This window comes from Pseudorca crassidens, chromosome 20 (genome assembly GCF_039906515.1).
Source record: "Pseudorca crassidens isolate mPseCra1 chromosome 20, mPseCra1.hap1, whole genome shotgun sequence".
Taxonomy (NCBI): domain Eukaryota; kingdom Metazoa; phylum Chordata; class Mammalia; order Artiodactyla; family Delphinidae; genus Pseudorca; species Pseudorca crassidens.
The window spans coordinates 59,255,234-59,271,682 of record NC_090315.1 but is presented as its reverse complement, the minus strand read 5'-3'; the positions used below and the strand labels follow the sequence as shown (position 1 = coordinate 59,271,682).

At 58.1% G+C, this 16,449-nt stretch overlaps 1 protein-coding gene across 8 annotated transcripts in view; it reads right to left on the bottom strand.

Annotated features, from left to right (window-relative positions):
- Positions 1-16,449, bottom strand: part of GSE1 (Gse1 coiled-coil protein) — a 420,023-nt gene that overhangs the window by 97,115 nt on the left and 306,459 nt on the right. For 2 of the 8 annotated variants that reach the window (XM_067719408.1, XM_067719412.1), the window contains exon 1: positions 11,418-12,228. The exons of 5 other annotated variants lie outside the window; for them this stretch is intronic. In XM_067719408.1, the coding sequence (XP_067575509.1) occupies positions 11,418-11,454 (37 nt within the window). In that variant the 5' untranslated portion in view covers positions 11,455-12,228. Of the gene's footprint in view, positions 1-11,417; positions 12,229-12,274; positions 12,353-16,449 lie in introns of those variants that run through there. One more of the 8 variants, XM_067719415.1, reaches the window with a different exon arrangement.

The following is a 16,449-nucleotide window of genomic DNA, read 5'->3' as shown; positions in this document are numbered from 1 at the left end:
AGGAGCCCCCTCCCCAGGTACCTCGTCCGTCTCTGGGTCACGAGCCTAGCTGGCTGCCCTAGCCACGGATCAACCCCTGCACGCTGAAGCCGAGGATGAATATTCATGAGCCTCTCTGGTTCCACACTTTCATTTCTGGCCCAAATTAATAATTTACCACGGAGTTTCATAAAAATCAGACATAGCTCATTAGCAGCTCCCCAAAAGGCACACTAGGCTTCTCACTGATCCCGGTGAGGGGCTGGTCTTTCTTCTGTGACAAGTAACAAGGCCCTTATTTTGAGAAACAACCCTTATTTGTACAGGGAAAGTGAACCTGAAACTGGTGGATACTGGCGGATGGATCTGGCTGCCGTGGGAGACCACCTAGGCGTGCACCTCCCGGCTGCCCCACCAGCACACCAAGGCCTCTGCTTGAAGCCCCACCGCATACAGTTCAGGACACTTGGGAAGTTGTCCCTGGAAAAGACAAGGCCACCACCTACCCGGACACAGAGCCGGCAGGCGAATGGAGTATGTGTTCCGAAGAGGCTCCACCACCTCCCACCCCCAAGCTCTGCTCGCACCTCGCTATGCCCACATTGACAAGTGGGGCTTCACTCCCCTCCAGTTGACCCCGGGCAGGCTCACCCCTCACTTGTAAGGAACAGAATGTGGCGTAAGTGAAACTGCGTGACTTCTGAGGCTGGGTCCCAAAAGGCCACGCAGCTTCCCCCTTGCGAGCCGGGACGCCTGCCTTTGGAGCCCTGAGTCCCCACGTAGGAAGCAGGGCTTCCCCGAGGCCACCATGATGTGAGAACGCCCAAGCCGCGTGCAGGGGCCACACGGAGGTGCCGGGACTGAGGTCCTGGCCAGCAGCCAGCATCACCTGCCGGACGAGAGGGTGGAACAAGCCCTCAGACGATTCCCGAGCCTGGCCACCAAACGGCCTCCAGCCTCCCAGTCTTCCTAGCAGAGGCCCCAGGCCACGTGAAGCAGAGACCACCTGCACCCCATCACGCCCTTTCTGAAGGCCTGACCCGCCGCACACGTGAGCATAATAAACGACATCGTATTATAACCACACATGTGCTTATGAAGGTCTCCTCCATCCCAGGGAGTCCAGGGAGATGTTGATGGGGCCCCACCCCACCACGGGCCAGCATGCTGTCACGGTGAGCGCTGAAGTAGAGATGCGGTGAAGTCTGCCTGGGTGGGAGACTTCTCAAAAGAGCAGTGGCGGGGGAGAGAGTGACATCTTTGGCCCTGGGCCCTTAAGATCTAAGATAAAGGCTGGGGATACCTGTGCCACTCATTCCCAGAGGGGGTGAGAAGCCCGTGTGCCACCCGCCTCCGCACGCAGCTGCCGGGGGGGTGCCTCACCTCACCCCATCCTTTCTCTAACTGCTCTCCGGCAGGCAGCCCCACCCGCCGGGCCCCTCCAGGGAGTTCAATTAAGACCCAGGCACTATCTCCTCCTCCCCTTCCTTTATGTTCCCTGCCAGCCCCCCTTTTCTCTTGTCAGATAATCACGGGAAACCAGCGAACGGTTGACACAGTTACCAAGACGACAGAAGTTAGGACTGGAGGAGCTCTGAAAGCTAATCCTAAATGAATTATAGGACAAGAGTGACAAGGGGGTGGAGACCAGTGTCGGGCAGCTTCAAAGAAGGCCCCAGTGTACGAGACGAGGTGCCGTCTGCCTCTGGCGTGGGCTCTGTCGCTGGCTTGAGGGTGACACTGGAGTCCTCTGGGGGTGGAGCGGTCGGAGAAGGAATTCATTAAAATGAAAGTCTCCACTGGAGACGGTCTGGCAACGCCACCCGCCACCCAGGAAGCCCCAGGGTCCCGGGCTCACCCCATTTTCCTTTTCTGACATGGGGGGCAGTGGGAAAGGGGCCAGGACGATCTAATCAAGGCGATTCCATTTCTTCTTTACTTACTTAGAACTTACCATCTTGTGACCAGAGCGTCGTGCATGGCCCCAGCTGGCTGACAGCCATTTCGAGCCTGAGCAAAGGGGCCTGCCCAGCCCCAGGGGCCACGGGCAATGTGCTCCTTGCCCCGGCCACTGCCCCCCATCAAGCATGACTCATCCAGGTCCCTCGGGAAAGGCCTCCTTCCTCACATCCGTCCAGAAGCCAAGACACGGGCAGAGCGAAGTCCAAACGTAAGCGCAGCTAACGGTTCCGCAGTGCCTGGTCCGCGTTTCCACAGATTAACTCACCGAATGCTCTCAACAACCCGAGGAGGCAGGCCCTACCGTTGGCCCCATTTAACAGATGGGGAAACTGAGGCCCAGAGAAGGTAAGTAACCTGCCCAGAGTCACACAGCCTGCCAGGAGCTGAGACAGGACCGACCCCAGTGCTCTCACCCCACAGTCTTTGTTCCAACCAGCACTGCAGCATCAGAAAAGTTCGCTGACCTTGAAGCCCGCCAGGCAGACCCCCACAGGGGCACCCCTGGAACCTCAGCTTCTTGCTGCTACCCACCTGAGGGCAGGTCCTGAAACCCCACGCACCACTTTCTTCCTAGGAGCCCCTTCCCGATTACTCTAATCCCCTGCTCTTTCACTTGCCAAGGGCTCCTATGTTAATCAAAACTCCATTCTCAAACTTCCTGGGGACCAGTTACCGCCAGCTTGTTTCCGCAGTCAGGCCGAAGTGTTAGACCAGTTCTCACCCCTGAGCGAGCACGAGAATCCCCTGGAGGGCTGAGAACACACAGATTGCCGGACCCCACCACAGACTTCCTGCCTCAGTAGGTCTTGGTGCGGGGGTGGGGGTTCCCGAGAAGCTGCATCTTATCAGCTCCAGCTGGTGCCAATGCTGCTGGCCCAGGAACCCCACTCTGAGAACCACCGGGGTGCTGGCCCACACTCAGAGCCCCCTGCCCTCTTCCTGCAGGACCCCATGGCTCTGAGAGGAGCCTCTGCTGATAGTCTGCCTCCACGATGGAGGCTGTCCGAGCCGCCTTCCTAAAACAGATGGGACGAGGCACGCCGCCATCTGACCCACCTCTCCCTGCCTGGTCCGGCCTGGTCCTTGGCGGTCACCTCCACGCTGGCCTCCCTCCTGCCCCCCAACCGCCCGGAATCTATCTCAGCCCAGCAGCCAGAAGGAGCGGCTGAAGTCACACTGCCCCCTCCTCTGCTCCCAGCTCTCCCAGCTCATCCCCCACCCCTCCTGCCCCTGCAGCCACACGGACACCCTTGAGGCCCCAGGACCTTTGCACGTGTTTGACCCTCTGCCTGGGACTTTCCCCTCAGCCCTCTCCAGGGCTAACCCCTCTGTTTCTTCGGGTCTCTGGCCACCCCCGCCCACACTCTGGCTACCCCATTCCCTTCTCCAGAGCCTGCACTGGGGGACGCAGTGCCATGGGCTCGTTGCTGGAACGGGTGCTCTAGGAGGGCACGGCTCCTGGGAGCTTCTCGGCCGTATTTCCGCGTGCCTGGGCCAGTGCCTGGCATGTCGTAAACACATGTGGAATAAACAGATGAACTTGGCTAACCCACTTACAGCAGAATCAGGGTCACATGTCACTGGCCTTACGCCATTCAAGACGCTCCAAACGTGGTTCCGACCCACCCAGTGGCTTCATTTCCCACCACGCTGCTCTATCCCTCCTCGCCAAGCTCTCCTCTCCCCCTAATACTCTCCTTTCTGCCCTTCCTGGGAGGCCCAGTGCGAAGGCCGCCATCTTCCAGGGGCCTGGCCCAGCCCCCTGCGGGGACAGCGCTGCCTCCCACCGGCTGGGCCCTGCCTGCCCGGCCCCCATTCTCTGAGGGCAAGGGCTGGTCCTAGTGCCGCTGCCTGGTCTCCAGAGTGGGGCGAGAGGCCCAAGGGCCCACTGGGCAGCCAGGGAGGCCCCTTCTGAGTGAGGCTCCATCCTGCCCACTCACTTTCTCCTTCTCATGCTTCAGGTCCAGGGCCCTCACAGTCTAGAAGGGGTCCTGCTGTCTAGACACTCTCTTTAAAGGATGTGCAGGCTTCAGAGCCCTGTCACCAGCAGGCACCTCTAAGAATCAGGGCAGGACTGGTGGCCTTTCCTTTCAAGTGCCCAGACTAGAAAGGCCAGCTCAAACTTCACCTCCTCTCTGTGGCCTCTCAGATGCTGACTCCACCCCTACTTCAAAACCAATCGGTGCTTCCTCTGCACTCCCAGAAATTTCTACACACGCTCTCGGGCACCAGCATTTTTTACCCTGTATTACTCAATCCACATCCCCCACTTCCACCAGGGCAGGGATGGCCCAGCACCCAGTTCTCAGCACACCTGGCATGAACTTAACATGCTGAATGTCTTAAGAGTGGCTTCCCTATTCTTGTTCATCCCTCCTCACTGTACTAGCCTCCTTTCACCCAGCCTCACCCCGCCTCTGCACACCTCACTTCCAAGGCCTGCCTCCAACGCCACCTCCTCCACGGAGGCTTCCTGGATTTCCTCCACCAGGGTGACTGATCCCGGGAGATTCCAGAGCACTCCGTCCTCACTCATCTTGCTCCCTATTCGTTCCTGAAGCAACTTGAGAATGAGACACAGACCTCCTTTGCTGCTCCTTCTGGGTCAACACAGGGCCCAGCACTTGCCCAGCTCAAACCGGTGATATTTAGGAGGGGACAGACTGGTTTTGTGTCCCAGGAGCACAGAACTAAGTGAAATGCACGTGCGTGTTCCCTGTAAAAAGCAACATTCTAACAACCCACGGTAGCATGGCAGGTGTGACCGTCCGAGACCACCAAATGGAGAGGAGGGAGGGGCTGGGCCATCTGACCTCTGAGGTCCCTTCCAAGCCCAATGTTCCATGACTTCCCAACCCCGCAGGCCATTAAGTAAGTGGTCAAATGCCCACTGGGCGGCAGTCCAGGCCTGGTCAGAGGGCGCTTCCTGTCTCTGCAGGGGGAGAGGGAGAAAGAAGGCCCTGATCCTTCAAGGCTGTGGGCTTCCACTGGGTGGGCTCGGGCTCTGGGGGCGAGACCTGGGCGCAGATTAACTCAGATTCGGCCAGCCCCCAACAAGCACTGCCCTCAGCTCTAATCCAGGCTCAGGGCAACCGTCAACCCGAAGCTGTGGAAGGCCTGGCATCGGTGGGAACAAGCCGGAAAAATGCGTTTTCCCCTAAAGACTTGTAAGAAAAATGCTCACTGATTTTTTTCCCTTTTACCCCAAGCTTTTCTAGCCCTAAATATGCCACACGTAGTAATTTTACGAGCAAACTAAGCTATACATCGCACGGTTTTATGTTCCTAAATTAACAGAAGGACTTTAAATCTATGTGGAGCTCTTAAAAAAAAAAGGCACTGCATCTCTTTTTACTCCCTCACCCCCAAATTCCCTCTTCTTAATACACCGCCCCCCACCTGCCCGAGTGGCTTCAAAAATTTCTGATTATGTAGCTAGACCAGCAAGGAGAGACAATTCCAGATATGAATGTAGAACTGCTTTGTTGAGGGACCCTGTAAGAGGTGAGGCCACTGTCCTTTGGGAAAGGGTCACTTTAGGGGTTATTAAGGCCTGAAATTTTTTTTCCCTGCAAAGTACAGTATGATAGGACATTCCCTAGTAGATGAGGAGGCCACATCTACCAACCCAATCTCACCAAAAATCTAAGAATTAGAAATCAACAGGTCCAGGCCTTCCCTGGTGGTGCAGTGGTTAAGAATCCGCCTGCCAATGCAGGGGACATGGGTTCGAGCCCTGGTCCAGGAAGATCCCACATGCCACGGGACAACTAAGCCCGTGCGCCACAACTACTGAGCCTGGGCCCTAGAGCCTGCGAGCTGCAACTACTGAGCCCACGTGCTACAACTACTGAAGCCCACACGCCTAGAGCCCGTGCTCCGCAACAAGAGAAGCCACCATAATGAGAAGCCTGCGCACCGCAACGAAGGGTAGCCCCCGCTCGCCACAACTAGAGAAAGCCCACGTGCAGCAACGAAGACCCAACGCAGCCGAAGATAAATAAATAAATAAATTTATATAAATAAATAAGTAAATAAAAAAGAAATCAACAGGTCCCTCAAGGTCTTCCGACGTCTGTGTTCTTAGCTGCCAAGCGTGGGGTAGACCAGATGACCAGAGGGGCCCATCTGTACTTGACCTTGGAGAGAGAGAAGCACAGTGGGGCTGCTCCATTCACACACGTCCATGTCCAAGTGATACGGAGCCCTGGACTTGGAACAGAAGCCCAGGTCCAGACACTTCATCCCACTGCTGGCTCTGTCCCTGGGAGCTGGGTGGCCCTGGCCGGCTGCCCTCCAACCCTCCACTTCCTCCTGCACAGAAGGAAGCAAATCTTCCCTGCCCCTGCCCCGTTCTAGGGCAGGAATCCAGGTATCGTAATGAGTGCTCCGAGAGCATAAAAGAAACTTCTCCTGACTCCAAGAGTCAAGAAGAAGCAGAAGAGTTTCCAGTGGGGCCATATCAGATTCCCACCCATGGAGTAAAAACAACACATTTAAGGCAAGAAAAAAATCTTAATGAGAACCAAATTGAGCAGGGGGGTGGGAACCAGACCAGGCCCCTTGGTGAAGGGCTGGGCCGCAGCTGGGACAGAAGGGCCCCTGGCTTTCCCAGCCTGACAGATGGAAACGTGGCGGCCCCTCCCCCTTTCTCAGGGGTATCGGAAGATTAATTAGTGATTGCCTGGAAAGTGCAAGACGGGAGCCGAAATGCTTGTCCCTGCTGAGTTTCTGAGCTGTAAATAAGGAGCTTTCTCCATCACAACTGAAACGGCAGTGCTGTCCTTTTATCTGAGTCAGATTCCATTAGGCCCAACCGGCCCCGAGAACAGGCTTTGGGTGGTTCCGGAGCCCCCCCCACAGCCGTGAGTTTGCCCATGACCCAGCAGCTTGCCACAATGAACCAGAGCTGGGCATGAGCTCGGTCACAGCTGGCAACTGCAGACAACCCACCCCCCTCCCAGCTTCAGCTCCTGAGGGGGCACCCCGGGATGGGGCAGCTGGAGGTCCGCGGCTCTGGCCTGCCCTCACCTCCAGCTGCCTCCCCCAGACCAGGTGGGCCTGAGCACAGATCCACACACGGCCACACCCTGGGGCTTTCTGGAAGCAGTCTAGGGGGTGAAAAAGAAAATCTAGGCAGCTCCCCACCGGCCATTTGGGCCTAGGTTTACTTCTCCCGGGCAACAGCAGCTCCCAATAGGGGAAGCCCATCTCTTGCAAGCCTGTCAAAGGATGCGTAGAGAGGGGCCCAGGCCAGCTGACCCTCGGGGAAGAGAGGCAGCTGGGGGAAGAGAAAATGTTCTGGGGAGACCTGGATTCTCTGGGAGCAGCCTCCAGCAGGCCATGTGGCTTTGGGCCAAGCCCCAGCCCTCTCTGGGCCTCAGTTTCCTCACTGGAGAATCTGGAGTGTCCTTCCCAGCAGTGGACAGTAAATCCCCAGGGGAAGCCAGGGTCACCCAGAGTTCAGCATGGGGCCGGGGTGGGGTCAGCTGACAGCTGAGGAGTCCTCCCTCCGTGAACTCCAGGAACAAGATAAGGGGGCCAGCAGGGCGCCACCGCCAACACCAACGGCCAATTCCCTCCCTCACTCCCTCCCTCACTCGTTCAACAAATATTTATTAAGCAGGGACTCTGGAGCCAGACTGCCCGGGGTCAAAGCCCGGCTGCACCATTTATTGCCTGTGCGGCCTCAACCTCTCTGTGCCTCGGTTTCTTTAGGTGGCAAATGGGATTCCATTAACCCCATGGCTGGTACGGAATGGGCACCACAGAAGGACTGGCTGCTGCCACCTCTTCCTCATTATTTTTATTAGTATTTTTATTACTGGTCTGGCACTGAGTCAGGTAGGAAAGCAACACACAGTCCCCACCTGCGTGGAGCTCACAGTCTGGTGGAATTCAGGAAAGGGAGTAGCTGGGCGCAGGTGTGCACAGAAGGGAGTTTTGAGAAGAGGCATGCGAGACCCCCCGACCACTACCCACCAGTCCCCAGCTCTCTGTGCCGCCTTCTCCTGACACAGAAAGCATCCCCACCAGTGAATGAGCCAGAGGCCAGACACCGTGTCATGGGGCGCGAGGGGCCTGGTCCAAAGACCCGAGTTCAAGTCCAGCTCGACTGCTAAGAAGCCCTGTGATCTTCTGCAAATAATTCCACCTTAATAATAATTATTACGATTACTATAGCCGTCCCTTGCTAAGTGTTCACGTCATCCCAGGCACCGTCCTCAGTACCCCGCAAGGATTCACTCGTTTAATCCCTTACACCAGATGTCAGCACGCCTCCCTGGAAAGGGCCAGATAATGAATCGTAGGCTTGGCCGTCCTGGTCACACCGACTCGTTGGGGCTCCAGCTCCAAAGCTGCCACAGATAACACGTCAAGGAACGGGCGTGGCCACGTGCCAAGGAAACTTTATTCACCTAGTCAAGCAGCGGGCCGCAGAGGGCCAGCACCTGCCTTACGCTCATGCTGAGGTAGACCCTGTTATGAATCCTATTTCACAGATGGGAAAACTGAGGCCCAGAGAGCTCAAGCCACCTGCCCCAGGTCACGGCTCCGGAGAGGCAGAGCAGGACTTCAAACCTCCACTGCCTGGCCTCAGTCCCGTCACACAGGAGGAGTGGTGCCTGATGCCAGCCTGACTGTGAATGAACTGCCCCCCCTGCCCCCGCCCGGGAACGGCTGGACGGGCAGGTTCTGGGCCCTGGCTCTCTGCAGTTACAGACACTGTGACAGGATCCGGCTGTGGGGACACAACGGGGTCCCAGAAACTGAAGAGCACCTACGTGTCAGGCGTCTAAGGCGACAGAGTCACAGCATGCCGGGCTGGCCGCATCCAGGCCCCTCCGTCCTGGGCCAGTGTGGTGGGCAGTGGGCAGCTTCACGGCCCAGCTCTACCACTTCCCAGCCGGGCAAACTGCTAGCTCCCCTGAGCCTCACTTTCCTCCTCCGTGAAATGGGCAGAACCAGCACTTAGCTCAGGGGTGGGAATGGGGCTTACAGGACCGATTCCCAGAAGGCACTTGCAAGGGAGCCTGAGGGTGACCACAGAACCAGGTCATTCCTTTTACAATTCCACCTTCTACTCTAACGTGAGTTGACTGAAGCCCAGGAAGCAAAGCCCAGGAAGCCAGGAAGCCAGGAAGCAAAGCCACCGGACCACGGCTCTTCTTTCTACACTATTACAGCAAAATTAAAAAATACAAACCCTAGTTGGGCAATTGAAAAAAAGAAAACTCTAGTGGAGGACAAACCTGCCTCCACAGACCCAGAGGACGTGCGCACTGACCTCCCCAGGGTCCCGACCGGCAGCCCTCAGCTCTGCTGATCAGGGCTTCTTCACATCAGCCAGGACTGATTTTCCTTAATTGCTCTGCGTTTCCTAAACTGACGCTTCCTCCTTTTCTCTGGGAGGCTCCCAGTGTAAAAAGACAACCAGTTACCTGATGAGTAAATGTGCACCGGCAGTCACCCAGTGGCAGGTGAGGTGGGGTGGAGATTACAAATACCTGTGCTGTTAAGAGCTCCGTACTTAAGAAGATGCACTCTTGCCACAATCATGTCCTGAGTGTCTCTAAGACAAGGTGCAGCTCTGAGGGCGGTGCTGCAGGTACAAAGCGGGGGTGGAGAGGCCACCAGGAGCCGCCAGCCAGAGCTTGGGTTTAAAGGGCCCTGGCACCAGCTCTCGGCCACCCGGGGTCTACCTATGGGGGGAGCCGGCTCTCGGCCTGAGCACTTGGCCCTGCACCCTTTTGTCAACTGGGGATTCCGGCTTCAATGTGGAACGGACCCGCCCAGTGTATGCGGTGCAGAGGGAAGAGAAGTGCTAACTTTGCATTCCGGGCAGTGAAGGAAAAAGAGATCAAGAATACAGAGATACAAGCTAAAGAGACCAAGGGCCGACCCTGAGAACTATTCTTCCTGTGAAAGTGGTGGAGACGCCAAGCAAGAGACATAGAATCTGTCAGTTCCTGGGAAGGGCTGGGGACCCAAAACAGCCACAAAGAAACTCAACAAGAGTAAATGGACAGATTTCCCACAGAATGGAGAAGTCCTTTCCACTCTTCCCCCCTTCTAGCCTCCCTCTATGCTATCAACTTGGTGAAGACGTTTGCCCCGGTTTCAGGGTCAGCGAAGGTCAGATCTAGCAGAGCTGGGTCCTCCCCGGGCCCATTCCCTCCCCCATGCTCCTCCCCAGGGGATCCAGGACAGCTGTGGGAGCCTCAGACAAAATGACAGGGGCTTCTGAACACAGAGGGAAAAACTCAAAACCCAACACCCGGCCACGTGCACCTTTTGCCAGCCAAACATTAAACCTCCTCTGGCGGCCTCCTATGCAGAATTTTAAAAGCCCCAACATAAGCCCAGAAACTTCCCCTCTCCTCTCTAAAGTGCCCCAACGTCCCCCCAAACCCTCCAATCAATGGACGCCCCAACTTCCATAGGAACCGTGTGTCAACGCCCAGGGAAGATAAAACTCTGAGAGGAAGGAAAGGGAAATAAAAACAGCTCATTCCTAGATCAAGCGGGCACACCAGCCTTCCTGACCTGCGGGTCACGTGGCCCACCGGGGGTTAGGCCTGCTGAGTTACTCCTGACCCGAGGGGGCTCTGGAAGGCGGTGACAGCGCGCCAGCCAGGAGGGCCCCAGGGATCACCAAGGCTCCCACCTCCCTCACCAGGAATCCTGGCTCGCCTGCTTCCCTTTAGCCTACATGTAATTATTTTTAAGGTTTCAAAGTGCAAATAAGGTCAACACAAGAGGGGCCCCCCAAACCTCCCGCTGTCACCCCCCTCCCCTTTGGGCTGCAAGTGCGACTTGCCCCGAAACAGAAAGTTACAGGGCAGGCTGCTGTCAGCGCGCAGGAAGGTTAGGGAAACAGGAAGCCACGCCAACCACCCTCCAGAGCTTCCCCCGGCCCCCTCCTCCGACCTCCGCAGGCACAAAACCTTCCAGGGAATCCCAGGCAGGAAGGGGGGCGGGGGGCGTGCGCGCCACGCTCGCGCGGAGACCGCGCAAGGGGCTGGCTGGAGGGAGAGGAAAATAATCCCGGGGACTGGGGGCGGGGAGGCGCATGCTACCCGATCAGGGCGGCCTGCGGGAAAGTAACTTCACACCCGGTGCTTAATTCACCTTGGAAGGCTCGACTGCCCCGGCCGCTCGCTGCGCCGCCGCCCCGGAGCCGGCTCCGGGCAGGCAGACAAAAGGAGCGAGACGCGCAACCCCCGGCGGCGGCGCAGCGGGGGCGGCGGGCCGGGTGGGCGCTCCCCGCCGCACGTAGCGCACACACCGCCGGCTGGACCGCAGCGGGAGCGGCCGGGGCCGCGCGCGCCCGCCGGTCTGCTGGGGGCTCGGCGGACCCACCGCCCCGACCCAGGCCGGGGTGGGGGGAGGGGTCTGGAGGGGTAAGTTAGGTTGGGGATCCGGGGCGCGCCGGCGCCGCGCGGGACCCAGGGAGGCGCACAGAGCTCGCTTACCTGGTAAGTAATACAGAGGCGGCTTCAATCCAAACATGATTCAGATTAGAATTCCATAGTGGCCAGAGAGGGATGAAGAAGGAAAAAAAAAAAATTAAAACCCAGCGAGGAGACAAAAAGCGCCGTCCGAGGCACGGCGCTCAAAAATGCCCAAAACAATAAAATAAAGGCAGAAGAGCGATCCGGACAGCGACGGGGAAAAAAAAAAAAAAAAAAATCAGTCTTTTTTTTTTTTTTTTCCCCTCCCTAAAATGATCAAAAGGCTCTCTCTCCGGCCAGCGCCCGGGCAGTTTCGGCCACCTTGGCCCTGGCAGATCCACAATGAGGTAATTGACGACCAAGGACGGGCCGGAGCCTCCACGGCTGCCCGGTGTCTTCGCCGCGTGTGTATTTTCTGCCTTTTGGACTTGAGATGCAAATAAAAAAAGGAGGGGGGCGCACGGCGGAGGGAAGCAGGCGGGAGAGCGGAGAGGAGCGCGAGAAAAATAAAGGGGGGAGGTGAGGGTGAGGAAATTGGGGGGTTAAGATCTTCAGGGATTACTCATATGAAAGAAAAAAAGATAGAGAAAAAAGCAGCCCCCAAGACGTGCGAGTAGCAATCTCTCCTCCATTCAGCCATTTGAATGTCAAGGGCGAGGGTCAAGAGACCTGTTTCCAACAGGGTTTCACGTTCAGAACCAGAAGGAAGAAGGAAGGGGGGTCGGCGGGAGGGGGTATCTCTTGTTGCCAAGGAGAAATCGGCTTTGTTTTCGTTTCCCCTTAGCTACTGGGTGAGGAGGGGCGGGGGGGGGGAGAAGAGGAGGGGGCGAGCGGGGAGGAGAGAGGAGAAAATTAATACCCAAACAGCCAAGAAGTACCGAGGGGGAGATTTCTTCTCGTAAATAAGAGGCAGCGATTGCAAACAAGTCCCGGGCAGGAGAAAGCAGGCCGGCTCCCCTCCCCCTCTCGCCACCAACACCCCCCCCTTTTTTTTTTTTTTTTTTTTGGTTATCTCCCTGGCCCGGCGTCCCACCACTGACTCAGAGAGCAGGGGTGGGGGAAGGAGGAGAAAGAACTCGCGGGGGCTCGGGCGCCCGAGCAGAAGGAGCAGGAGAACGGGCAGGCGACAGCGCACGGCGGTGGAGAGCCCCTCGATCAATTTTCATGCAAGAATCATTATCGGTAAATTGGAAAGCTGGCTGCCTGACAGCAAATTTGTCTCCCCTAATGAAAGCGAAAGGGTAGGGGCGCAGCGGCTGGCGGCTGCAGGCGGCGGCGGCTCCTTCCGTCTCTACGCGGCATCTTCCAAGAGCTCCATGCTTCGCAGGGCGATAATAATAGTTTCACTTGCGAGCTTCCCCCCGCGCGGCTGCCGCGCCGGGCAGCATATCCACGCGGACCGGGATCGGGGCGCAGAGAGCCGGGTTCCCCTCTGCCAACGCGGGGAGAGTGATGCTGCTGGCGGCGGGGTGCTCCCCTCTGCCCCGAAGCGGGGGCCGTTTGCAAACTGTGGGCGGCTGCGGGCGCCGCCGGTCCCCCCTCCGGCTGCCCAACTCCGCGCTCTGGCCGCCCGCCCGCCCGCCCGCCCCTCCTCCCTCCCTCCCCACCCACGTCTGACAGCTGCGGGAGCTGGGAGTTCACCCGCCGCCGGGGCCTGGGAGAAGGGTCCCCAAGTCGTGCTCCGGGAGCTCTGGCCCGCCTTTTGTGAAACCCACACGGGGCTGCAGAAACACACCGGCCCGGCCCAGGGTGAGCTCCTAAGGACAGCGGCTGCCTTCTCTCCTTCTTTTCCTCTCACCCCCCCACCCCTCAAAAATCCCTGTTGCAAGTGTAATCAAGTGCTTGATACCATCTCCCACACTCTCCCTGAACTGCTGCATTATCAGATCCGGGAAGGCATGCTTCCAGGCAAATAGACCTAATAAATGCTATTACTGGGCTTCTGCAACCCCGGCTGCACCATAGTAACGAGAGCCCTGGCTAATTTGGTTGAAGAAAACGACCAACTGCACAGAGTGTGTGTGAGCGAGTGTGGAGCCTGTATCCCTCCTCCCCACCCGCCTCCCTTTCACACCAGCTCACGAAGGCCCCATGTGATAATTCCCCAAATCGAAGGGGGAAAAACCCTGCCGCCAAACCACATCCTGTGCGCTCGTTGTCCAGCCCAGCGATTTTAAAGAGACAGGACCCATTTCCCCACGCCCGCACACACACTTAAACGCACGCTGCAAAGCTGCCTCTTGATGTGACAATTTATTTTCAAGCCCTTTTACCTTATGAAGGGCCGGTCCCTCAGTGGCACAACCAACCGGAATCGCGACTTCGTAACACTAAGGGGTCACCTTTTGACCCCAGATACAATCACCTTTGTCTGTGGAACAGACCTGATCCTGCAGGTACGCACCGCAGGTCACCGCGGCCACGACAGGCTTGGGTTCCCGCCAACGCTTTCCAGCCGCTGCGTAAATCAGGGGTCCCCAGAGGCAGCCCCGGGGGTCCCTACTAAACGCGGCGGCTTCGGGTGACAATTGCACTCCTGGAATATGATACTCTAGAGGGCAAACTGGAGGAGGTGGGCGGACTCCGCGTGCCTTCCGACCCCTCTCTGCCACTCACCCCCCCCCACGCCCACCCTGCAAGAATATCTTAAATGGGCTGGGCGGAGCGCTCGGAGCCAAGGGAGGGGTGGCGCTCCTCCCCGCCGCCACCAACGTCTGGGTGGGTGCAGCGCGCAGGCGGCTGCCTTCTCCGCCCGCTGGGCCGCCGGGGGTGCGAGGAGCATCTTTGAATCCCCCAGCCCCCGCGGCGCCCCGCCCGGCGCCCCCTCCCCGCGGGCGGCCGAGCGCGCGCGGGCACCCGGGAGGGCGCTGGGGCTGCTGACCCGGAGGAAACGGGCCGCTCGGGGCCGCCGGCGCCCGCCGCCAGCATCTGGCCGCTCCGCCCCGCGCTGACCCCGGAGGTCACGCCCGGCCCTCGGCGGCGGCGGCCCTTTGTTTCCGGGGCTGCGTGGCGGCGCGCTCAGCACTCCTCGCGCCTCCTCCTGCGCCCGCCGCCGCCTGCGGCCCTGCGAGGGAGACAACGGCCTGGCACGGCGGGGTCGGGGTCCAGCACCTGCCCGCCCGACCCAGGACCAGCGTCCGTTTCCCAGCCCGCCTTCGCCTCCCACCCACGTATTTGATCATCTGTGCCCTTCTGGGAGTCGGTGGGGGGGGGCACCAAGGCGCACAACGGACAGCCCAGGCGAGCAGCTGCCCACCCCCCCTGACTCCTCATAAGCTCGGAAAATCTCTGATTCTACTTGGGGGAAAAGAGAACTATTTTTCAAAGATCCTAACCTATCAGTTTCTGTTGTCATTCTTTTATTGGTTTTTAATTCTCCGGGATTACACGAACAACAGTAGTAATTAATACTAAACCTTCCTCTACTGTATATGCTAATGGCAGAAGCCATAAAAATTAATTTGCAAACATGTCATTACACAATAGCTGTACAGGCAATAAACCTGTAATTATGGGCCAATCACAGGCAGGGTACAGAGGGAGGGATGCTCCCCCAATCTGCTGGGTGCCCCCCTTCCCCTGCTATAGTAGAGAAGATGGTACCAGAAAGAAGCTTGCCTGCTGGGAGCCACCTGTGGAGAATGCGCCCAGACTGGGGATGGCAGAAGGGGTCTTTAGTCTTGAGTTCTAATGGCTTGGCTTCTATACAAGGCCCCCTGGAGACAGCCACTCCAGGGGAGACTGAAACTGTGGGAGGAGAGGCACGGTGAAGCCTTGGAGAGCTCCCGGGCCTGGCTGGCTGGTGGTGGGTGAGCAGAAGAGGGGGAGGGGGCAGAGAGAACAGGACTTCCCGGGTGGCGCAGTGGCTAAGAATCCGCCTGTCATTGCAGCGCACACGAGTTCAAGCCCTGGTCCGGGAAGATCCCCACGTGCCACGAAGCAACTAAGCCCGTGCGCCACAACTACTGAGCCCACGCACCACAACTACTGAAGCCCCCGTGCTCCACAACAAGAGAAGCCACGGCGATGAGAAGCCCTGCGCTCACGGCAACTGGAGAGAGCCCACGCGCAACAACGAAGACCCAATGCAGCCAAAAATAGATAAGATAAATTAATTTTTTAAAAAAAGGGAGAGAGGGAATAGGAGACCCCGCACTGGCAGGCCAGCACCCGCTTATCTTCGCTTCCCGGTCAAAAGGCAAACATCTCCCCCCCAGTAAGTGGTTGAAGGCCTGCGTCAAATTATCTCAAAATGCTCAGGCCAAGCCCTAATTGCTTTTAGCCACTCCCTGGGGCAGGAGGTGAGCTGTGAGATTCGAGCGACACCCTAAGTCTCCTTTGGCCCTGCGTCTGGTGGCTCAGAGTGGGTTATTGACGTTTCCTGGTGACAGGGACGTTTATAACGGAGGAAAATATGAAACCTACCATGGGAGGGTGGCTGCACCACAGCTCCCGACCTGATGCCAAAACAGCTGAAAAGTATAAAGCACCCCCGCCATGCCAAGCAGCCTGCTTAACGGGCTGCCTCGCCACTGAATGGCTCGGTTGTTTGCCATAACGTGGCTGAACGGGGAGCTGGAAGGATTTTTCCTTTCCCACCGGCCCTTGTGGCTTGGCTGTCATTTTTGGAACCCATCACTAAGGCCATTCATTTCCAGGGGACTCGCCCCTCCTCGGACGGTGCCTATGGCCTGGCTAGAGGCGGAGGGGCAGCCAGTCTGGGCCCACACGTGGACCAGCTGCCAGGTGCCCAAGGTGAGAAGGACAGCACTCTTCTGGGGATTTCAGTTCCGCGGGATCATCTGCAAGGAGGGGTTGCCTCTCTCCATCCCCGTTTCTCTCCCAGAGCCTGGTCACGGCAATACCCTCCTGCTCTCCCGGCTCACACCTCTGGGGAGGAGTCGGGCATTTATAGAAGAAAGGCAGCAATCGATGCCACTGAAGGGCAAACTCATGCCCACCTCCCTGAGAGACCCCTGCCCACGCTGCCAGCCAACCCAGGGTGAGAGGGAAGCTCTGGGCCTGTCCTGGGCCCAGTGGAAAGAAAAGGAAA